Raw genomic sequence first — 25,175 nt, 5'->3', positions numbered from 1 at the left:
AATTCACTTACTTATACCTCTTTAAAAGGGTATTATTGTATATAAAATACATCTCAATAAACCTCACTTTTTAAAACAACAGTGGGGACAATTTTCATGTGGTGAATTACCATGGACTACAGTCCAAAGAACAAGTCAGTAAAACCTAAGCTTCACAATAGTGAGAATTGAAATATGTAAAAATGATATATCCTTCCATTTATTATTTCTTCTTAAATTTCTCAATTTTATATTTTAAGATGAGTTTACATAGTTTATGCTTTCATAGGTAGAAGTCTTATCTTGCATATCATTAGACTTCTTCAAAGGCATCTGGTTTTTGTTTTTTTGTTTTTAATGTTTGTTATTTTGATGGTTACTTTTTAAAAAAAATAAATTTTATTGGAGAATATTGGGGGACAGTGTGTTTCTCCAGGGCCCATCAGCTCCAAGTCATTGTCCTTCAATCTAGTTGTGGAGGGTGCAGCTCAGCTCCAAGTCCAGTTGCCCTTTTCAATCTTTAGTTGCAGGGGGCACAGCCCACCATCCCACATGGAAATTGAACTGGCAACCTTGTTGAGAACTCACGCTCTAACCAACTGAGCCATCCGGCCAGCCGCCCACATCTGGTGTTTTTGTTGAGACTACAAATTTTTTCCCCATTTTCTTTGTTTCTGGTTTGTAGAAATATATCTGTTTATTGAACTTCCATCTAGCACTTTTTAAAACTTTCTTAATTTACCTATAAATTCTTTTATATCATTACCATAAATGATAGGATTTTTCCTCCCTTTCTAAACCCTATGACTTTTCTTCTTTATTACTTATTGCAATGGTTGAAACTTCTGGTACAGTGAATAGAAATAGAGTAAGCACCTTTATTTTGTTCCAGAAGAAAAACATTCAACATATTACCATTAACTAATGTTTACAGTAAGTTTTATAGATTTCTCTTATTTGATTAAGGAAATTTCCTTGTATTACAGATTTGCCTGGCTTTATTAAAAAAATCAAGAATGGGTGTTGGGTTTTGTCAAGTGCCTTCCTTATTGAAATAATATGAATTTTCTCCTTTATTCTTTTAAAAGGATGAATAAGACTCGTTTTTTTGAGTTGTTGAGATATATTAGGTTGTTGCAAAAGTAACTGCAGTTTAAAGGCAGCTGTTTAGCTCAGTTGGTTAGAGCAAGGTGCTCTTAACAACAAGGTTGCCGGTTCGATACCCACATGGGGCAATGTGAGCTGCACCCTACACAACTAGATTGAAACAACTACTTGACTTGGAGCTGATTGGTCCTGGAAAAACACACTTAAGATTAATAGACGTTTTAATTAATTAATTAATTAATTAATTAAAAGTAAATCTAAATAAATAAAGAAAAGGTTAAAAATAATTGCAAAAACCACAATAAGTTTTGCACCAACCTAATAACTCACACAGCATAAAATGCACCCTTTTAAAGTGCACAAATGAGTAGTTTTTAATATATTCACAAGTTGTGCAACAATCAGGACTATCCCAGAATATTTTCATCACTCCAAAAAGTAATCTTGAAACCATTTGTATCTATTTTTCCCAAACATTCCCAGGCCTTGGCAACTACCAATCTTCTTTCTGTCTCTATGTACTCGCCTAATCTGGACATTTCACATAAATGAAATCATACAATTTAAAGTATATGCTCTTTTGTGACTGGTTCCTTTCATTTTGTATAATATTTCAAAGGTTCATCCATGCTGCCGCATGTATCAAGTACTTCATTCCTTTTTATGGCAGAATGAATATTCCAGAGTACGGATGATATACCACATTTTACTTATCCGTTCGTCCATTTGGTTTGTTTCCACTTTTTAGCTATCATGAGTTATGCTTCTATGAACATTTGTGTGAACCTAAGTCTTCTATTGTCTTGGATATATTATGTAGGAGTTGATTGATTTTAAATGCTAAACAAATATGAATACCAGGTATAAATTTAACATCACCATGATGTATTACCCTTTTTCTATCTTACTGAATTCTATTTTCCAGTATTTTGGCTTAAGACGTCTACATCTGTGTTGAAGAGTGAGATTAATATGTAATTTCAAATGTTAACACAAAATATATTGACATAAAGTACCTTCCTATGATCTTTTAATATCTATATTAATTATAACTATTAAAGCAATTAGTTATAAATTAGTATCAGTATTCCTTTTCTCATTCCTATAACTAATTATTTATGCTGCTTCTCCTTTCCCTATCAAGTTCTCAATAAGTTTATCATTTTATTAGTCTTTTCAAGTTACATTTATAACTTTTGTTGATTATCTCTACAGGATCTTTGATTTCTAGTTCACTGATTGTGCTTCTGTGATGGTGGACCTGCCTTATTTTTTTACCAGGTTGGTGTTATATGGAAGTGTCAAATTATGTCTTTATAAATATAATCACAATCGTTAATATATATTATCATGAATAAATTCTCCAAAGAGCTCTATTAAATAAACATGCTAATTAACAAGTATCTGCCCATTAATTTCAGAAAAGAAATAATCCAAAAACAGCAGGATACAGAAAAAACTGCAAAAGCAATTGTTGCCCCAAACTCATCTATCATCTACCACCCTGGCCAAATTTCAGTGTCCACCATTGGGAATGGTAAGTACTTTCAGTAACAAGTATTCTCCTAAGAAATTCTATAAATCCCCAAGACACACTATAGGGGGGTACCAGACTTATCAGGGGGATCACTTTGTAAATTACAGAAATGTTTAACCACTAAGCAGTACACCCAAAACTAGTAATACAGAATGTCACCTGTAATTTTTTTTTAAATTTTTAATACTATTAAATTCTTTTAAAATCCTTGACACACTGAGATTTGAGTGTGGGTTTGTACTGATTTACACAGATTGATTATAACCTCTTCCTCAGAGTGCAGAAGAGAAAAATACCTTATCGTCAATGAGATTTATAAGTGAGACTTTGGAGGTTTAAGAACTAGCTAGCAGTATTGTCAGAGGTAGGACAGCAGGCTGTTTTTTATTATTCTCCAACAGCCACTTTGGTATCATCTTTGTATGTATGTTAACAGCTCAAACATTTAAAACCCATCTCTGACAAGAACAGACACTTACCACTTCCCTCTTCTGCACCATTCTGAGCAGCTTCCCAAACTACTGGTTTTGTACCACACCCATCTTTAGGTGGAGAATCTGAATAGTCTGCAGGATTAAATGTCCTGGGGTTTGAAATAAAGAATAAAGGCAAATGAAGCAATCATCAAAGTCACAAAACTAACTGTACATCATCTTCCCCTAAAAAAGCTGTCCCTCCAAATAGCCACTATGGGAAACTTCACCTGCCTTCTCCTATTTAATTATAGATAATTCCTCTGGCCACTGGGATGTAGATCTTCTGAACAGCAGAGGTTGCCTATGAACCTTCCATGCACTCTTATATGATACCCCTACTTCCCAAAGTTGCTGTCCTGTGCAGCCTGAAGCAGGTGTGGAGTCATAATCATTCTAGGCAGAATGAGGGTTCTATTTAAAGCTCCCCTGAAAATTAAACCCAGACTTAAATAGGCAACAAGTCTTTTCTTCCCAAGTCAGACTCAAAGTTTGGCTTTGAACCTTTTACAACAGATGTATATGATCCTTTTGTATAGAAACAATGGACATAATTTTTTCAAAGAGTAAACAAACTGCTGTGAGCAGCCGACCGATGACTGGCAGCTGACTGCGGGGGGTGGGGGTGAGCACAAGGCTAATACCAGCGTGGGCCAGGGAGCCGTGTCCTACACAACTACACTGAGAAACAACGGCTTGAACCGAAGTGGGGGGGAGGGGAGGCGGGAGGGAGGGTAAGTAAACAAAAGTGTTTTGTTTAGTACCTTTTTTTTAGTCCTAAACACCCATGATACAGAGGTCTAATTAGAGCCAAACTAAACACTACCTCTAAAATTTTCACAACAGAATGTTTTTTCCAGATTTATTATCATTGACAATTATTTTTTAATCACAAAAGAATGTTTTTGAAAGTAAACAGCAAAATCCACGAAAATAGCTTAAAGCTACTAGGCTCGGCCTACATGTGTGTTTGCTCCCAGTGTTTCAATCTCCCTTTGTCTACAGGGACCTCACAGAAATGGCAGGAGGTAGCAGCTGAAGGCAGTGAGCCCCAACAGTGCTGCCCTGAAGCTATGGAGAAACGGAGGGATTTTCCTAGAACGATTTCCTTCCTTTTTTGACTGGCATCTACATAAGGCTCTGGTTAAGGTACATAAAAACTTTTTTTCTAAAAATCCAGGGGGAGTTAATGTTTTAAAAGCAGCCAACAAAAAGTGAAAGAACAGTAAGAAATAATGAATAAACAACTAGTTATATCACTTTTTACTAACAGTATGGCCACTCTTCACTATTACGACTCAGGAAAAAAACTACTACTCTTACATAAACATTGTATTTACTTACCATTCAAGGGCAATTGCTGGATTTACCAACATAACTCTTATGCGGTTGTTTTCAGCTAGGGGTGATGGTGTACCTCCCTCCCAAGGAGACATTTTTGGTTGTCACAACTTGAGGGGGGTGCTGCTAGCATCTAGCAGGGAGAGGCCAGGGATGCTAAACATCCTACAACTTAAAGGACACTTGACCACTTCAAGAAACTATTACCCAATCCAAAACGTCAACAGAGCAGGGCTAGAAACTCTGCTCTAAGGCCTACTGCAATACAATGCTATTTGTACTATTTTGCTTTTTTATAGTTTTCTCACCAGGATAAACTGGGTACACAATAGAGGAAGGAAAACCTTAGAGTACCAACTAGAGAAGGAAATAACTGCAAAAATAAGATGGCTAAGACTTACCCCATGCCTTGGGTTGAGAATCTTCCTGCCCCTCTCCCTCTGCCACGTCCAAATCCTTTTAACAAAAATTATACTGTAAAATAATACTTATATCTACACAATTATAACCTAACCAACTTCATCCTATACTACACCTACCCAAACAATACCGTCATTGTTCCTAATAGCACCATCAATCCCTCCAGTGCACCCAATCTGCTTGTCCCTACAGACAAAACTACCTACACCGTTATTGATTTAAAAGGACAGAAAATAATTTAATGCTGCTTGTATAATATGTGATATGCAGCAGCTTAACCTAGACAGGTTGGTTTGTGTTTTTTGTTTTGTTTTTTTAATGTTCTGGGTCTTTTAAAACCAGCTAGTGCAAACACCATGCCCTTTTAAAGCCTCTACTATAAAATGAAATGAGAAACAGAAAGAAAGAGAAAAGAGGAAACTGCTAAGTAAACAGTACTATTAAATACCGTTTTTAACACTAGGATAACCAAAATAGGAGCAAGCAAGAGAGCTAGCAAGAAGAAATAGTTTTATTCAAAAACTCTTCAGTCTTTATTAATCAAAATCCTAAACTGTGGATAAAAGACCTAAATGTAAGAGCTAAAATTATACAACTCTTAGAAGAAAATATTGAACAAAAGCTGCAGAGCATTGAGTTAATGATTTTTTGGATATGACACCAAAGGCACAAGCAAGAAAAGAAAAAAGTAGGCATTTGAGTTGTGCACCAAAAGACATTATCAACAGAATACAAACGCAACCTGTATAATATTTGCACAGGATATATTCTCAACAGCACTAATCATTAGGGAAACCTGGCACCCATTATGATGGCTTACTATCAACAAAAAAAAGGAGAGAGAAAGAACATAAAGTAACAAGGGTGAGCAAGGATGTAGAGAAATTGAAGCCCTTGTGCACTGTTAGGTGGGAAGATAAAATAGTGTAGTCACCATGGAAAACAGTACGGTAGTTCCCCAAAAAATTAAAAATAGAATTACCATATGATCTTGCAATTCCACTTCTGGATATATACCCAAGAGAATTTCAAAGTAGGGTCTGAACAAGATATTCGAACACTCATGTTCATAGAATCCTTATTAACAATAGCCAAAAAATAGAAGCAACCCAAGTATGCATCAATGGATGAATGGATTAGCAAAATATGGTATATACATACAATGGAATGTTATTCAGCCTTAATAAAGAAGGAAATTCTGACACATGCTACAACATCAATGAACCTTGAGGCCATTGTGCTAAGTGAAATAGGCCAGTCAAAAAAGGACAAATAGGGCCGGTGGCTCAGGAGGTTAGAGCTGCGTGCTCCCAACTCCGAAGGCTGCCGTTCGATTCCCACACAACCACAAGGTTGCCGGTTCAACTCCTCGAGTCCTGCAAGGGATGGTGGGCTCCGCCCCCTGCAACTAAGATTGAACATGGCACCTTGAGCTGAGCTGCCACCCCAATGGCTCAGTTGGTTGGAACGTGGGCTTTCAACCACAAGGTTGCCAGTTCGATTCCTCGACTCCCGCATGGGATGGTGGGCAGAGAGAGCCCCTGCAACTAAGATTGAACACGGCACCTGGAGCTGAGCTGCCGCTGAGCTCCCGAATGGCTTGGTAGGTTGGAGCACGTCCTCTCAACCACAAGGTTGCCGGTTCAACTCCCGCAAGGGATGGTGGGCTGCGCCCCCTGCAACTAGCAACAGCAACTGGACCTGGAACTGAGCTGCGCCCTCCACAACTAAGATTGAAAGGACAACAACTTGACTTGGAAAAAAGGCCTGGAAGTACACACTGTTCCCCAATAAAGTCCTATTCCCCTTCCCCAATAAAAATCTTTTTTAAAAAATGGACAAATATTTATGATTCCACTTATAAGGTATATAAGAATAGTCAAATTCAGAGAAAGGTGGCTGCCAGGGGCTATATTAGCCATGCTAATATAACTAAAATGTATATTAACCATGCATAGTTAACTTATCCAACAGTTCAAGTTAAACTACTAAAATTATGGTCTTGACAAAAGTCTACCCTATTCCCAGAGACAGGGAACTAGAGGAAAATGTTCTAAAAAGTAGAAGAATCCTAATAATGCATATTGTAGTACTGTCAAAAAGCAACGGCAAGACGTCACACACAGCTATTTCCACGGCCTACAAGGTCAAGAACGAAAACATTTAATTGTAAAACAAACAAACAAACAAAAAAAACACCATGTGGTCTACCCATACAACAAGCTGTTGTTTGGCCATAAAAGGAATGAAGTACAGACACATGCTTCAACATGGATGAATCTTTAAAATATTAAGCTGGTGAAAGAAGCCAGTCACAAAAAACCCACCATAAAATTCTATTTACATGATATGACCAGAACAGACAAATCTATACGGACAGAAAGTTGACTACTGGTTGTTTACTGCTAGGGTGGGATATGAGGAAAAGAACTGAGAGAATTGATAAAAGAGTACAGGCTTTCTTTTTGATGTGATGAAAATGTTCTGAAATTGATTATGATGATGGTTGCATAATTCTATGAATATGCTAAAAATCACTGAATTGTATAATTTAAATGGGTGAATTGTACAGTATGTGATTATATCTCAAGAATATTTTTTTTGCTGTAATGAACACTGTTACCAAGGAAGAAAGCAAAAGAAAAAACATGATTGCTCATGATAAGTGGATTTATGTGCACTCATTATAACAAAAGAGAATTCACTTCAATGGCATGCATGTAGCAAATGGCACTAACAGTGGTTAAACAACAACTAAATAGTGGCAAAATTTTAAAAAGGGATGCTAAGAAATAATTAAATGATAACCAAAATATCTGATCCAGAAAGCAAGATGTGCATGAAAGAGGAGAAAGGAATTTATAAAAGAAATACCTATCTTAAGGCCCAAAATTCAAGAAATCCTACAAATCCCCTGTAAACAGTCAGTATCAACTACATACATATCTCTGTCTTCAGATATGGAGAAGGTTATTACACCCAAGTATTAACCACGAACAAGCTAAATATCTTCTTTTCGGTAGATTTTTTAAAAATCAAACCCACCTATTTCCTATAAATTTTAGCAAGATAACAAAACTGTCTTTCCTAATCCTCTGGCTAGTAATGCTACCAATAACATTGTTTTCTGCATTTATACCATTTCCCTACACTGTTATCTGGTAGAAAGAGTTGTTTTCACCTAACAGCTCAGAATAAAGATCCAGGGTCTTTCAATAGAGAAAAACAAGAGTAGAGAAGATTATCACAAAGAATACACCAATGTAATGATAAATGCTTTACCTTTTCTCCTAAGTCTCTCTATGGGGTCTGTACTACATCTATGTTAAATGATTGCTGAAGTTTTTAATTGTTAAATATTTGTATCTTTTACACTAAGGGCCAGAATAGAAAAGTTGCTCATTTCCCTTGGGGAAAAAAAGAAAAAGCCAAAACTCAGAGAACAGCCAACCACCACTAATGGAGGCAGATCCTAACTGCAGACAGCCCCCTGGCACCGAACCTGTATAACTGTGTAACATAAACAGAAGCAAGTAGGGAGAGTGATCCTCATCTAAGATAGAAAGCAATCCCCTTCCCTCATCCCCAGAAGACTAGAAAGAGGGCTTTGATAATAGGCAAATGCGCCAGAAAATACATGAACTTGAATTCATTACTGCACACTCTGGGTCCTGACTAGTTCTAAAGTTCTTTGTATCAACAAAAGTTCCCCAATATTCAGGACTGGTTCAATGATTAAAGATGGTTGGTGTGTTGACTATGAGCTGCCCCCATGTCCAAAACTCTGTTTGACCCACCAGAGAGCAGGGCAGCTCTGGGGCTAGCACAGCTTAGACTTGGAAGCCAGGCAAGTTGTGCCTCTCTGTCCCTGAATCAGGGTATATTCTCAGAGATATAGGAATAATTCACCTTCCCCAACCCTAAAGCAGCACAAATGAGACAAATGACAACAGCAAAATACCTCTGGGTTCAGCGAGGAAGAAAGCTTAGAATCTACCTTCATAACCCATATATTAGCTTTTCCTTAGCAAAAAAGTCTGATTATAAATGTGTCACAATAATTAATTCAAGAAAGAATTAATGAATTCTAATACTAATGAATAAAAATTTAATGAAAATGGTATTTACAGTCTCAAGAGTACTTCCTGCAGAAAAATACATATAAATTACAGGGGGGTGGGGAGTAGTAATTTTACAAAGGAGGAACTTGGCAGAAACCACCTTCCTTAAATAAAACTAACATCACTAGTAATGAGATAAACCTGTACTATGAGCCCTCTAATATGATACACTGAGTGAGGACAGTTATCATCACTTTGTGGTAAAGATGAATTCTATCCTGAAGAAATTTCTCAGATTGGTCTCGAAGGGCATTCTACAAGAATCCATATGCTTCAAAAGCATCATGGCCATCAAAGACTATTCCAGACTGATGAGCTGTTATTGAAGGACACTAAAAAGACATGGGAACTACATATAATCTGTGATCCTAGATTGGATCCTGGACCAGAATTTTTTTTTTTTGCTATAAAAACATTAGCAAGATAACTGAAAAATTCTGAATAAGGCCTATAGATGCATCAGTAGTAATTCCCTGACTTTACTATTTTCAGATAGCTCTATAAGAGAATATCTTTTTTTCTTAGGAGACATACAATAAAACATTGAAAGATAAAATGGTACTATGTCTAGAATTTGTACTCACAGGTTTCAGAAGAAACAATAATACCACACAGAGAAAATGATAAAGCAAATGTAATAAAATCTTAAAATTTGGGGAATCTGGATGAACAGTATGCAAAATTGTATTTATTTCAAAATAAAATGTTAAAACCACACCCTAAGCACTTCTTTGTATATTTCATATTCCAATAAGTAGTGTGGTTTTTTTTAAAGCACACTCTTTTTATTTTATTTATTTATTTTATTTTTTTTAACAGGACTTTATTGGGGAACAGTGTGTATTTTCCAGGACTTTTTTTTCCAAGTCAAGTTGTTGTCCTTTCAATCTTAGTTGTGGAGGGTGCCGTTCAGCTTCAAGTTGTCTTTTCAGTCTTAGTTGTGGAGGGCATAGCTCAGCTCCAGGTCCAGTTGCCGTTGCTAGTTGCAGGGGGCGCAACCCACCATCCCTTGCGGGAGTTGAACTGGCAACCTTGGGGTTGAAAGGACGCACTCTAATCAACTGAGCCATCTGGGAGCTCAGTGGCAGCTCAGCTCAAGGTGCTGTGTTCAATCTTAGTTGCAGGGGGCACTGCCCACCATCCCTTGCGGGACTCAAGGAATTGAATTGGCAACCTTGTGGTTGAGAGCCCACTGGCCCATCTGGGAATTGAACCGGCAGCCTTAGGAGTTGGGAGCATGGAGCTCGAACTGTCTGAGCCACCGGGCCGACACTCCAATAAGTAGTTTTTATTCTGTGGAAAATTCAAGTTGTTTTCCATGTTTGCACTAGCTGTTTGTTCCTTTCTACATAGAATGTACCTACCCAGATTTTCACATGGCTTTCTTCCTCCTCAGCTTAAATCCTACCTCCTCAGAGACTTCCCCAGGCAATTCAATCTAAAGGAGACTCTAGGGACAGTTGTAGACAACTACTGACAGTTGATCACATCAACAATCATTTTAAGTAAATCGAAAAGTGTTTTTACTTAACTGTCTCTCTTCCTTCCTTACCAGAATGTGAGGGACCATGTCTTAGTCACAGCAATATCTTCAACAATATAATAGGTACCTAAATATTAGTTGTTGCATTTAAAACTGTAATTTTCATAAATGTTATTTTTTCATGGATTAAATGCTTATATTTAGAAGCACAATAATAACGTTACTATTCAATTACAGGAAATAACCTAGCTGTTCAGCAGTTGATTTTAGAACATTGCATTTTCTCCAATACTTTTTGTACCAAGACCTGAGAAGGCGCTGCAGAGGATTCAGATATTAAAACTCGAATGTCAGCACACAGTAGGTGCTCAATAATTATGTTTCAATTATATTATATAGACCACATTCACATATTAGTTTTAAAAGTAGAAGAACTAATTTGGATTGCTAAATGCAAAACAGTAAAGTAAGTAAGGTAAAAGAGTGAAACGGGTTAGGGAGTAAACTATTGGTCCCTTTTCCACAGCATTATTTTTCTTCCATCCAGAGAGAAATCACCCTCCTGAAACCTCAAGTATAATTCACTACCTTACTTGATCAATCTCACCAAAAGACAAGACAAAAACAATATACTTATGCCACCAAACCATGCACCAATAAATAAATTTACAGGAATAATAGAGGAATGAATGACTTGACTATAATTTCTCACTTATAATTTAGATAACTTGGAAATAACTTCATATAAACTACCCTTCAAGAAAGATGAGAATGTCATTTCTAATACATAAACACATTCTGGTATGGCATAGAAAATCAAACAGCCCATATCAAAGTCCACCTGAAAAGTATTGTAATATCTTCTTCTGCATAAAGCACATTCAACACTAAGTTAAATAAAATGATCAATAAAAATGATGAGCCATGCTAAATTTTATATTATTTTGGAGTCCTAAATATACCAAGACCAAAAAAGAAAGAGACAATTTACTTAAGGAAAAACATTCACACAGAAATACAAATAAATAAAAGATAGAAGAAGATATGATAGAAAGTACAGGCCTATGAGATTTCAAGTCTGAAAATCGCAATACTGAAGAAGTCCTAAAATTATTATTTTTTAAATACACTGATGTAGACTACAAAAAATACCACTTATACACTATTCTCCATAAAACAGTAAACTCCTCTCTGCTTATCTCTTTTCTGCTTTTCAGAACAATGGTTGGGAAAAAACATAATTTTAGTTGCTCCTTCCCCTTTCATCACACAAGTGACCAACACAGGCCCATTCCTTTCAATAGATTTTTACAACCCTGGAGCTAAGCTTCAGGGAAGTCCTAGAAAAATTCAGTAGGACTGCCAACAGCCAGCAGCCCCTCTTTTCACCATGGGCAATCTATCAAAGGGCCTGATAGTAAACATCCGTACCTGACCTTCTAATATTTCAGCCTTAACCCAATTCCTTGGACAAATCCTCAACTTCAATCGCAATACCCCAAAATCTTTTAAAAGATGTACTCTATAGGAATGCTTTTCCAGTGGTTTAGCTTCAATCTGGCTCCTTTCCACTTTTGTATAATCTTTAACTATCTAGTGAAGCCAGTTGATCCAGCCAAAAATAAAGTACAAAAAAAACAACAACAGTGTGGTCTCAATAGCTGGTTTTATATCAAGCTATTGTTAAAGATTCTGACTAGGAATATTAAGCTCCCATTTTTCACCTACCAAGTTCAAATGGACCATATTTTTTTATTGTTTGCATTCTGTTCCTATTCATTGTTAAATTTGCGAATGGGAAAATTCTATGAACAATCCCCACACAGTCCAGAAAAAAAAAAAGTCAAGTAAAACACAGATTCCTTGCAGAATTCATGTAACATTTATGATTAAGAAAATTTTACAGTGATTTTACTTGGACTGTTAAGTTTTATTTTAGTTTTATCTGCCTAAATAAAACCAAAGTAAACATATCAACTGTACCTCAAGGTAATAACACTAGTCAACCCAACTTCCATCTATATTCATGTCCATCAACTCACTGACTATTCCCTAAGATGTGTTTTTATAACAACAAATTTGTTCTATTTATAGTATGTCCTTCAGCAACCAATCTAAGTACTGTGACTAGATCCTCACTCTCAAAGGGCCAAACTGAAGGGTTTAGTAGTGCAGTAGTGGGAATTCACCCATGAAAATCTGACCATTTTTCTAAGAAGCCCATTAAGATCAGAAGAAGCATCTCAGGAATCAAATATCCTGGAAAAGAAAAACCTCTCCCTATTGCTAAGACACCCAGCTCTTATGTGCTCCTGAAACTTTAAAACAAAGGAATTTCACAGCAATTATCGTCTAACTAGAATCGGATGGTAAGGATTAATTAGGCACATGATATTGGTACTACTGTGTTTCCCCGAAAATAAGACCGGGTCTTATATTAATTTTTGCTCCAAAAGATGCATTAGGGCTTATTTTCAGGGGATGTCTTATTTTTTCATGTACAACAATCTACATTTATTCAAATACAGTCATGTCATCTTCTTCTGGAACATCGTCATAACATACTAAATCTATCTGTCTGGCTGACAATCTTAACTGGGGCTTATTTTCGGGGTAGGTCTTATTTTCAGGGAAACACAGTACACTGTGACTACCCTGACCTAAGAGGGATAGTAAAATTTATTGGCCAATAAGATCATTCTATTCTTTGTGTTACCTTCTGTTTTCTTTTCTTTCCAAGGCGGGCACTTTGAGGTCTAAGGCCTAAAAATCAAGAAGTATAGATGCCATCCATCTTCCTTACCATCTTTCTATTCTTAATGTGACAGTGATAATTTGGAATTTTCTCTATAAAAACTTGTTCCTAAATATACACAATAGTATGTAGTTTAAGCTGCTGGAACACAGAATTGAATTTAGTTTTTACTAATAACTACGTGGCATGTGACAAAGAACTTTATCCAGAACACTCCAAATCTCATGGATTTCTAACATGGTCTTCAATCTAACTTTAAGGTAAGTCAGTATCATTCAGGAACATGTCCAGTCATACAGTGAATACTTAATAAATACCAGCTAAGTGCAACATTTTGTAAAAAACACAATATTATTTGATAGCCAAGTACCTTTGAATGGTCAATATTTATCAAGTCCCAAAGGTTTACACACCAACTACCAGGGTTAGTTTCAAAAAAGCAAAGACCAAGACACTGAAGACAGCCCAGGCACAACTGCTACTCTCCTCCCCTAAAGACGCTGTTGTTTTCTCACAAAACACACAACTCACAATACCTTTCCACAAACTTTACATGAATTATAGAAAAATTATTTATTACAAGTATCGATTCTTGCTCCTCTAAACATACAGCAAACATACAGGGAAAGGTATAGAAAAACCAGGGATATAAATGGGATTTTACTTCTTTGCTACAGTTCATATTTTTCATGCTATAAAACTTACCCCAATATTATGGTATGCATGATTTTTTGTGTAATAATTATCAAAATCTTAATCATGTATTATCCAAAAAAATTATAGGTTAGCATATTAAATCCATTCTGTTTAATATTTTTAAGCCAATACCATGAAGATAAAGCAAAAATTAAAGAGGAAAAGGGTGACTTACTGAAATTTTGGCAACTTGAAATTTTAGCAGATTTTTTTAACTTTTATTTATGTAAGTGTGTTTTTCCAGGACCCATCAGCTCCAAGTCACATAGCTGTTTCAATCTAATTGTGGAGGACACAGATCACAGTGGCCCATGTGGGGATTGAACCTGCAACCTTGTTGTTAAGAGCACCGCGCTCTAACCAACTGAGCTAACCGGCCGCCCCAGAAATGTTAGCAGATTTAATCACAAACGTAGATTAGTGTTCTGAGGGATAGCCAATGTGAAATCAGCAAGAGGAGCCCACTAGTCAAAGAATAAATGGAATGGGGACCTTAAAGAACCGTTTTTAAAGTACATTTTTTTAAGCATGTACTTCTTTAAAATACACTTTAAAATTTGCCAGCTACCCGACACACCAAAAACAACTGGGATGGGATAGACCAATCAACTGTTTTAAGGCTAATTCAACACACAGAGAGTAAATTAAGACATTAAATAACTTGCTACCCAACTTCTAAGAAGGAACTTGTTACATAAAGCAAAGGACATTTATCCTTTAATTATGAGGATGATGTAAACTATTAGTCCTGCACCACTATTCACTTACTATCAAACTGGACTTGACTGACATTCACTGAGCAAAATAATTGTATTTCTGTGCCTATTGTTTTTCCCCTCTTGCCCTGTGCTGAACATTGGGTACTAAGTGATTCAAAGACATCTCCAGACATAAACCACTACCCTTCAATAGCCTACTCAAATATATTTAAATATAGGTGTTATAATATAAAAATTATATCTCACTGAAGTTTATTTATATGTGGGAGAGGGTGGGCTTTTTTTTTTCCCCTTAATTTTTAAGTCTAACTGGGTTTATAAAGAGTCAGTCTGAGTCCCTTACCTTCTACTTTACATCCTTTCTTAAAGTTAACATGCTTGAATTAGGGATTTTAATGCTCAAGTCAGTATCATCCCTATATAAGATTTTATTTGGGGCCAGCCCTGCGGCTGGAGTGCTGTGCTCCTAACACCGAGGTCACCAGTTCGATTCCCACATAGGCCAGTGAGCTGTGCCCTCTACAGCTAAGATTGTAAACAACAGCCCTCCCTGGAGCTGGGCTGCCTTGAGCAGCCATAGGTCGGCATGAGCTGCCGTGGGCTACCATGTGCTGCCAGGAGCATCGGCCGGCGTGAGCTGCTGTGAGTGGCCAACCGACAACCAGCGACCAACTGCCTCAGCTGGGGGGGGGGTGGAACGCAAGGCTCACAATACCATCATGGGCCAGGGAGCTGTGTCCTACACAACTAGACTGAGAAACAACGGCTTGAACCGGAGTGAGGGGGTTAAGGGGGAGGCGGAGGAAGGGGAAAAAGAAAAAAAAAAGTTTATTGCCACGCAGCAGCCTACCCGTCTGTCTCCATGTACCTGCTCCTAAAGAAAGGAGAGTCTGTGAGATGGATCCTTTCAAGGACCTTGCTTCACCTTTGTGTTTGCACCTCATGTCTCCCTGTTTGTCCCCAAAAAGATGGCTGGTCAGTCAATGACGAGTAAGATTCCCCACAGTGGGGACAACTCAAGCCAGGCACAGTCAAGTGAGGACCAACAAGAGAACCCACGGGGTTCATAGAGGTGGGCAGAGCCCCCCACCTTCCCCAGACTAAGGAAAGCCTCTGTCTCTGTGGCTACATTCCTTCCCAAAATCTGCAGGGGAAGAGATTCAATGATGTGCTCTCCATCTATTCATATGCATATAGGTTCTGTCCCTTGGGGAAGTACATACTCCTGAGACTTGCAGTTCAGCTGCCTACAGGCAAGGGTGATTGGCTTGAATCAGTTTCCTATTAAGATGTATAGGATTCACAGATCTTGAGATTGAAGAGCTTTATCTCCTTTACTTTTACTTCCCCACCTAACTAATAAAAGCTAATGCATAGGCCGATTAGGCGCCAGGCCCAGTCCTTGAGGCTGAAGGTCCCTTGGCCCAGCTTAAACTCTATTCATGGCTACTGTCTTTTCTTAACCCTGTGCCGCCCTCCTCGCTTCCCACAACCCTCATCGCACGTGACGTGACAGATTTTATTTGGTTTGGCTCCTTTCAATCCAGTCTCCCATAAGCTATTCAACAGTTCCCAGTAGACTTGGTTTCAGGGTTACCCACTAGTTGAGTCCTTCCATCATTCCATAATGGGAAGCATTTCCCACCACCTCTAATATTAAGAAGTTTGTCATCTCTGATGAAGGAAGGAGACAAGGCAGGTAACACCTACTACGCACTCTAACCCTCCCCTTCTTCCCTCGGTCTCTCTGAACAACGAGAGTTCCAGAATAAGATAGAACTAGTTCGAACTCTGACCCTGACCAAATAATTTGGTTCACTCAACTGTAAAATGGAAATAACAACAATCCTCAGATGGTTTTGTTGACGAATTAAATGAAAACACATGTAAATTACTAGCAAAATGCCTACTGCACAATGAAGCACTCACAGTAAATGTTAGCTATCATTATTTGTTCCAGTCCTGGCCAACTCACAAAGAGAAAAACATTCCAAAAACAGGTAATTCTAAAGACTTAGGTAATTGTCACAAAAACTCATTTCACTTAAAAAAAAAAAAAAGTGCTTAGCAGGCCTAGCTAGCTAACGGCCCTCAACATTGGAGAGACAAAGCAAGGTCCAACACTGCCCCTGAGCAGTCTTCTTGCCACAAAGAAAATCAGAACATGAAAATTATGTATGTTGCAGTACTCTTCTTGAATTCCGAGAGAAATCTTTTAAAAATTAAACTATAAAAACCAAGGTAAGGATTATGTTGAGAATTCCAGTTCAACTAATTCTAAAGCCATTGATGAACTTACTAAAAATTAACAACTCAATAATTAACTTAAATATCACTTTAAAAAAGTAAAAGGAAGACATAAAAGTACCTTCTGATGCAATGCAATATAGATACATAACACCACCTATGCTTACCTAAAAAACTGAGCACGATTTAATCTTTAAAGTTACATTTATAGTAAATATGAGGGCTAGAGGAATAAGCTAAATGACACCACAGAAACATAAAGACAAATGCAGAGTGTGAAACATGACATCCTACAAGACAAATGACATGGTTCTGACAACAAATCAATGTAAGGAGAAAAAAGTGGAGGTACAAAAAAGATGGGGAAGAACTACTCTAGATTAAAGAGAATCAAAATATGTAATGTATTAATCTTGTTTGGATCTTGATTCAAAGTAATCAATTATGAAAAGACATTTAAATATCAGGGAAATGTATGTATGGATTGAGCATCAGATGATAACAAAAGTTTACTATGGTTTTTTTAGATGTGAAAATAGCATTATGAATATATATGAAACTGTCTACATTTTTCAGAGGTGCTTTCCATAGTAATTAGGGGTAAGTGACCCAAAAATCTACTTTAATATATTTCTGTAGAGAAGGAAGGGAGGGAAGGATGGAAAAAGGGAGGGAGGGGACATATAAAGCAAATGTCTAAAACCCTTAAGCGCTGTTGAATAACAGTGAGAAGACATGGGGTTCATTTATCTACTCTCTCCACTTTTGTCTATGTTTAAATGGGTAATAATAGAAAAGGCTAGAAAAGGGAATTAAAATTAAAATCTACTTGATAATTCCAATCTTATTTTGACTATGCCTGACAAATTAGTACATAATTTTATCCTTTTCTGATCTCTGGAAATCATTTACCTTTGGCCCATGTAGTGGAACTTTAGTAAATGATAGCTAGATAAATGTACAGTCGAGGGAGTTGGTAGTATATGTACCACCTACATTACTTCTACGTTTAATATTTCTGAAAACAATTCTGTCACTATAAAATGTTCATTTGGAGAAGAGTCACCACTGCATTGAACATATCAAACGTGACATCAGTCAATTCAGGTAGCTCCTCCACTGACCCAAAAGAGGGTCTGCATATTACATCATATTCTTGATTTTATAACCCTGAGAAAATTCAGTCACAACTCTAAAGCATATGAAACTACATTCTTGAAGTGGCTTAATGACATCACAAATTACTAAATGTTAAGAAATGATCACTAACAGAAAACGGGGTGGGGAGGGGGTAATCAATGGGCAAATAATTTTAATTTTAAAACCAGTGGGTGAAGCACATTGGTTAAAGCCCAACATTAGAGAATAATGACATTGCAGTCAGTACTTCAAGTTCTAAATTATTCACATAAAGGGTCTTCTCAGCTCATTTGAAAACAACCAATAGGTCTCCTCAAAATTACTTCAAACACTTCATTCATAGGCATCAGTAAATGAATCAAAAGACTTCAGAAGGTGAACTGTTCTTTCAGAGTACACTGTCATGCCTTACTCAGAGGCCAGTATAGCAACAGCCTGGCTTCTTTCTATCACAACCATCTCCTTCCCACTTATTCTGTCTTACCTCTACCACGGACTCGCTTGCTACGGTCTGAAGGCTTGTCCCCTTGATTGCAATCAATTCCATTCTCTTCACCTCTAACTAAGGAAGAAAAGAGCACCTCTTACACATAATCAATTCAGACAGCTATTAAAGGCAAAAACAAAAAGACTTAAAAATGCTAAAATTTAACCAAAGGGTTCATACAACAGGAAAAACAAAACAAAACAAAAGTGGCTCGAAACTGAATGACAGCACACCTTGTTTAATTCATAGGTGAAAATTCTGAAATTATAATGGGGCTGGTCCGGTGGCTCAGGTGGTTGGAACGCTGTGCTCTTAATGCCAAAGTCGCCAGTTCAATTCCCACATGGGCCAGTGAGCTGTGCCCTCTACAGCTAAGATTGTAAACAACGGCTCTCCCTGGAGCTGGGCTGCTGTGGGCTGCGATGGGCTGCTGAGCGCTGCAGCAGGTAGGTTTATACAGCAGATTGTGTTGTTTTGGGTAAATGATGCCAAAACTTAGGTTAAATGGAAGAAAATCTTCCATATTCAACAACTTTCTGCTTAACCTAACCCTTGCCTATATCATAAGTATTTGTAAGTTAGAAAGAATAAACAGCTTCACCCATCAGTAAATGAAAAACCTTTAAAATCAGAGGATGCACGTGATCCACAACAGAAGGCAGTCTTAGGACACGCAACACAAGTACCTACAGCCCAGGTCAGTGCTGACAGGAAAAATAACAAATGTTGCATTGAGGAAGCGGGTTTATGGGCATTCGTTGGAACATTCAGCTTTTCAGTACCCATGAAAATTTTCATCACAAAAAGTTGAGGGAAAAGGTCTATACTTACACTCTCTCCCACGATTGCCGCCTCTTCCTTTCCGGTTGTTGTTTCCACGTCCACGACTCACTTCTCTCTCACTTCTCTTCTCTCTATTCTCTTTATTTTCTGAGCTTTCTTTTCCAAAATTCTTCTTCTTCCCCCCTACAGTCTCCCATGAAGTCTACCGAAGATAAGAGTTGTCATTCAAAGTGTGCACAATTATCAAGGGTGCATGCATGTCTTTCAAATCTAATTACCCACGCCTTGCAGCTCACTTGCCTACCATTTTGATTCTTTTCCATATAGTTCTACTTTCTGATGATAAAGACAGCAAAACTTTTGCTAAGCTCCTTTGCTATATAAAGCACAAAAGATTACAGCAACTAGCTGGATTGACAACATACTACTATATGCTGTCCCATCAGAAAGCCTTTTCCTATGCTGAATTGAGAATGAAGTAAATGTTATCTCCCCAAGCTCCCACGCTATGTCACTCCCACCTACCTCAGTAGGAGGCCTTAAACCTATTAAATACATAGATTAGTTCAAAGATTAAATACATAAAATGATGCCATAAAATCTCAGGAATACAACTTTTCCTATTTAGTTATCCAAAGTAACTATCTATAAAATTTTAATGGTGAACAAATAAAAATTAGGGTGTGTTTTTTTTTTAATTAAGTACCCAAAATTTCAACCTCAAATACCTGTTCTAATGAGAAATCAAATTTTTTATATAATCTCCCATCTCCACCTCTCCTCTAATGGTGATGCCAAATCAAATCATACCATATATTTAAAAATTGCTGGAAAAAAGAATGAGACACTATGTTCTTGTGAATATAAAAATATTAGGATATGTGTTACTGGGAAATCCCAAAATTGGCCTATTTCCTTTTTCATAATCTACCTTATTTTCACAAAAGATGTGAAGTGATTCAATCCCAAAATAAGAGCAGCAACTATTTTAAGCTTTAAAAAAAAAGTCTTAAGAAAATTACTAATGTTGTATATCCAAATAAACATAAGCACTGGAAATTAATAAACTAAAATTAAAGAGATATAGCTGAATTATTTCCAAAACAGTGGAGGCCAGATTTAAAACATTTTTAAGACATTTTTTCAGTATCTATAACCTCTGATGAACTCATATATTTAGTCACATATAAAATGATCGAATGTGAAAAAATACAAATTAAAACAAGTTATTTTCCACCTCTCAGCTTTGATAAAGATTTAAAAAATCAACACCCAACAGTCACACAGAATATTCAGGAATTCTTAGTTCTGGTAAAATGCATCTATTCTAACCTTCCTGGAAGTCTATCTCGCAACAGTATCCAAATTCAATTAGTTCACAGCTTTTCACCTAGCAATTCTACTTCTAAGCCTTTATTCAGAGGGAATAATCTGATAGCTGTGCAAGCCATTACTATACAGACAATGATCAGCAGAATAAAATGGGGGAAAATTCCCCAAATATCTAGTTGAGAGACTATCTACTCTACAAAATCCATAAGGGAGTAGTATGTAGCCATTTTAATAGTTACCCAGGTGTACACAGAAAGAAAGCCATGACATAAGTGAAGCAAGCTATCAGCAAACAACATATAAAATAGGATTACATTTTTTAGTTCAAACAAGAGCACGCACGTGTGTGTGTGTGTACAGAAGAAAGTTAGAAGCAGTTATCTAAGTGAGGAAATTTAATTTGATTTAACTTTTTTATCTTTCTACATTGCTTTTTTTAATTAGAGAAAACAATAAAACTTATTTATTCCAGAAAAAAAATTCCACAGTGCACAAACTCAATTTATGATGTTCACTGATAGGAATAAACAAGACAGCTATATAAGATAGAATCCTATCATCTTAGGTTAACAATTGGTCCTGAAAAGTTTATACACAGTAGAGTCAGGACAAGGTACATATATATACAATTTATAATGTCTTTACACTGCCAGACCTAAAAGTACTCAATCATTATGAAGGGTCAGGCTTTCTATTTGAAGAGAGAAAAACATCTTACTCCATTTCATTCAGCAAAGGATACCTTAAAGCAAGTGTTGGCTTGTGAACTCTACAAACACTGACAAGAACTTACTTTGGGGGGAAAGCAGCAAAGGAACCTTTAAGGAGCAAGTGGTTTAACACCACAGTATGTGCTAGACAGAATATCACACATTTTGCACAACAGTCCACAAGCATGCACACACAGGCTTTTAAAGTAAACCAAATAATTATAAAAGATTTTCTACGAAACTTCTGTCAACCTTCGTTATCTGTATTTTGCTACTTGTTGAACAGGTCTGAAGAAACTCTAAGAGCAATGATTCTCCCAGATATCACATTTAGTAATCTGAAAAGCAGCTTTCCAGGCCAGCTCATTCAAAATCACTCCTCTACCCCTTCATATTTGCCTAGAACTACACAACACAAACAAATTACAGTGGTACCTCGGTTTTCGAACATCTCCGTTGATGAACATTTCGGTTTATGAACGCCGTAAATTTTATGGATCTTTGGTATCATTAGATAGTAAAATTCATGCTAAATTTGCAATTTTAGGAGTTGATTTTAAAGGTCTGAAACGGATTAATCCATTTTGCATCACTTTCTATGGGGAAACCGCACGTCGGTTTTCGAATGTTTCAGAACTCAAATGGTCTTCCAGAATGGATTATGTTTGAAAACCAAGGTACCACTGTACTTTAAAAAAAAAAAAAATGTATGTTAATACAAGAGACTTGATATTTCAAAGTATTTGTCACTCAAACAAAAAGCATTATGATGAAACGTTAAGTTCTGTATTAATGATCATGTTCAATGTTTTCCTTTGTGACAGCTACTCTTACATGAGAAAGACAAACTTATGCTTTAAAATATCATGGACAATTCCACTTGACATTTTTTCAAAGTAATAATTTTGTTTCAGAAGACCTTGGCACAAAGTAAGGTTAGCCAATAGGACAAGATTTGTTTGCTTTCACAGATTACCTTAAATGTTCTTGCTCCTAGCAACCCAACCCTGGTGTTTACATTTTCTGGCACCCCCACTCCAAATAATTCTACCCCAATGAGGAGAATATATTCCTTACAGCTGGTCAGCCAGAGGTGCTGCAGAGAGCCACCAGGTAAGAGACAAGGGCAAACAGTATGAAAGAAAACATGCACCACAAAATAATCCTAAACAAACCAGGGTTTCTAATAGACTCTCCCTCTGCTTCTGCATTTCCCTCACAGCCCTCTTAACTCCAAACAAGCATGAACCTTTTGTGTCTGTATTCAAGCTCTAATTTGCTATTTTCTGCTCTTTAAAGAAAACAAGCCAGATCTGGCGACCACTATGGGATTTCCAGGTTCAAGAGAAAACCAAAGAGATGTTCTTCATGTAACATTCAGCCCAGAATAACCTCCTTTGGATTCAGTACCAAATGAGGAGAGGAAGTTAAAACTCAATAAACCAGAGAATGAACTGGACTTTTATGACAAAAATTCACCCAACTACCACAGAAAAGGAATGAAATCTGCTGGAGATAAAGGAACAATACAGTAAGTAGCACCCCGTCCTATCTCTACCATGAAAAAAAAGAAAGTAGGCCCCTCCAGTTAATGATTTAGAAATATTTCATTTATTCAGTGCTTTTTTTTTTTAATAAAGAGGGAAGTTCTTCAGTTTGTTTTGAAAATAACAAAGAGCGATTCTATGCTAAATCCATTAGCAATGAGGTAAACACATTCCCTATATTTTATAACACCCAGTAAATACATGCCTGTCAGCAAACAAAAGCAATTCAAAATTTTATTTCATCACTTAACATATATTTTCCAATTAAACTGACATATTTTATAGTTTATCATGAGGATCAGTGTTATATTGCATGGAATTTTACCCACTCTTTGCTATCCTTAAATAGTGAAATATTTCCCCAAGTATCTAATTACTTAATTACAAAATTCATTCTCCTTGTTTCATATTAAATAAGAAGATACTCATTTTATTTTTGAACTTGTCATGGCAGTTCATTTTTATACAGCCTGACTCTAATACAGCCTATCCCTAAAAATGAGAACCTGATTTAAACCTGAACACTGACAAGGAAGGCACTTTTTGATTTGTTCATCTTTGTACCCCTTTTTAGATAAACCATTATTTGTTTTAATTTGCTCTGAAATGGTTTCCTCAGTTTAAAAATACAAATGAAATACTGTGCAATCTCCATGTAAGAAATCAAAAGATTAGGGCTGACAAATGCCTCACGTGGCTTTATTTAGTTGCATCCTTCCTAAAATAAAAAGGATGAGGAGCGCTAGTGTGACTACACATTCCTCAAACTTTACTAAGCTAAAAAAACTTTTCTCCTTTTATATATCTGTCAAACTGTCATGACAATGTGTCTGTAGAATATTCACACATAAGCAAATAGATATACCAGCAAATCCTGGTTTTCTGTTAGTCTAGAGATATAAGGAGTAGTAAGAGGTGACGACTGAGATGAAGAAACATGAGCAGTGGAGCCAAGAGAAGTTTTTTCAGGTGGTGAAAATGTCCACAGGCCCAGAGAATTTTGGAAACTGTGTAAGGCTGGAGTAGATGACCAAGTTCTCTTTCAAGTCTTCAGATTCTACGACTTCATAAAGAAACCATATATAACAAAAACAGTCATTTCAGGTTAGTGTTCTTTCTGGAACTTAAAACAAATATGGAATGGCACCCATAATCCCCCCCTACCCCCACCCCCATATAAGGTGAAGTTTAAAATATGGAATTGTTGACAAATCTTAGCACTGCATATCAATTAGTAATACTTATTAATAACCTTACCGTATCTGAATTCCCTTCTAGCAATATATTGATAGCTTTGTTCACATCTCCATTACAGTCATGTAGGGCCACTATGCATTCATCCTGATTTTTTCCTGTCACTTCCATTAGCTGTTGAAATTATAAGAAAATGGTTAGAAGACCCAAAAACGGTACTTGATATTAATTTTAAGATTCTTTATATAAAGATAGAAATTATGCAATACTTCCACATGAAGATGGCCTCTTCTAGACTCTGAGCTTACAATCCAAGAACAGGTTTACCTGTTTTTTTGTGGCCACTCATGTCTTTTCACCAATATTGGCAGAGTCAAACAAATCAGCGCTCCTCCAAGCTGATCAAGTATCAGATTAATAATCAGCAGCATACTCATATATCGTTATGTCTCTCTATAAATGTATGTGTATGTATGTGTACACACACACACACACACACACACACCAACATCCTCAGAATACTCAGATCAGCTGACTACTCAAAGTTGGTACAATGGCCTGGATGCCCCAAATTCTCAACTACTCGAATATTAAGTGGGACTATGTTTCCAAAAGACCAAGTGTGAGTACATGGCCACCATTAACAGAATATCCGGTCCAATTGAGTTGCACAGAGACAAAATTCCCTACATTGGCTATTATTGCTTGGATTAGGACATTACACATACATAAGTCATAACACCCTAAGGTCTCACTGGTGGAATTCTGCGGCTATCACAAAACTCATTCCTAGATATACTAAGTTCTGAAGCAATTTCAACAGGGTGCTATGTTTAAAGTAATTTGAAATCTTGGTGCATTCTCTTTAACAAGGGAAATTAAGCTACTTAACATTTTTATCCTAAGAAACAATTGTAGATTAGGCACAATACAGATTTCTCAATTATCAGTTAGCAAATGTATGATTTAAGTATCTGTTGAGTTTTAATTATGTTTAACTATTTTAGCATGTACTAGCTGCAGTTCAAAAGAGTTTGACCCCAGCATGTGAAGTGATTTCTCTGTGGTCAAAAAACTAATAGCAAAGCCTACCTGGAATTCAGG

The 25,175-nt window shown here is 36.7% G+C and overlaps 1 protein-coding gene across 8 annotated transcripts in view; it reads right to left on the bottom strand.

The window, feature by feature from the left end:
- UBAP2 (ubiquitin associated protein 2) overlaps positions 1-25,175 on the bottom strand; it is a 102,139-nt gene that overhangs the window by 36,850 nt on the left and 40,114 nt on the right. For 6 of the 8 annotated variants that reach the window (XM_088792949.1, XM_074330648.2, XM_074330645.2 and 3 more), the window contains 5 exons: positions 24,135-24,245; positions 19,337-19,490; positions 18,503-18,580; positions 4,839-4,893; positions 3,103-3,206 (listed from right to left, as the gene is read on the bottom strand). In XM_088792949.1, coding sequence (XP_088649075.1) covers positions 3,103-3,206; positions 4,839-4,893; positions 18,503-18,580; positions 19,337-19,490; positions 24,135-24,245 — 502 coding nt within the window. The remainder of the gene's footprint in view (positions 1-3,102; positions 3,207-4,838; positions 4,894-18,502; positions 18,581-19,336; positions 19,491-24,134; positions 24,246-25,175) is intronic. The other 2 variants (XM_074330649.2, XM_074330650.2) reach the window with 1 other exon arrangement.

Source organism: Rhinolophus sinicus, chromosome 16 (genome assembly GCF_057876585.1).
Source record: "Rhinolophus sinicus isolate RSI-liver-muscle chromosome 16, RSI-T2T, whole genome shotgun sequence".
In the NCBI taxonomy this organism is placed as follows: domain Eukaryota; kingdom Metazoa; phylum Chordata; class Mammalia; order Chiroptera; family Rhinolophidae; genus Rhinolophus; species Rhinolophus sinicus.
The sequence above is the reverse complement of the archived record's forward strand: the minus strand, read 5'-3'. Positions and strand labels throughout refer to the sequence as shown.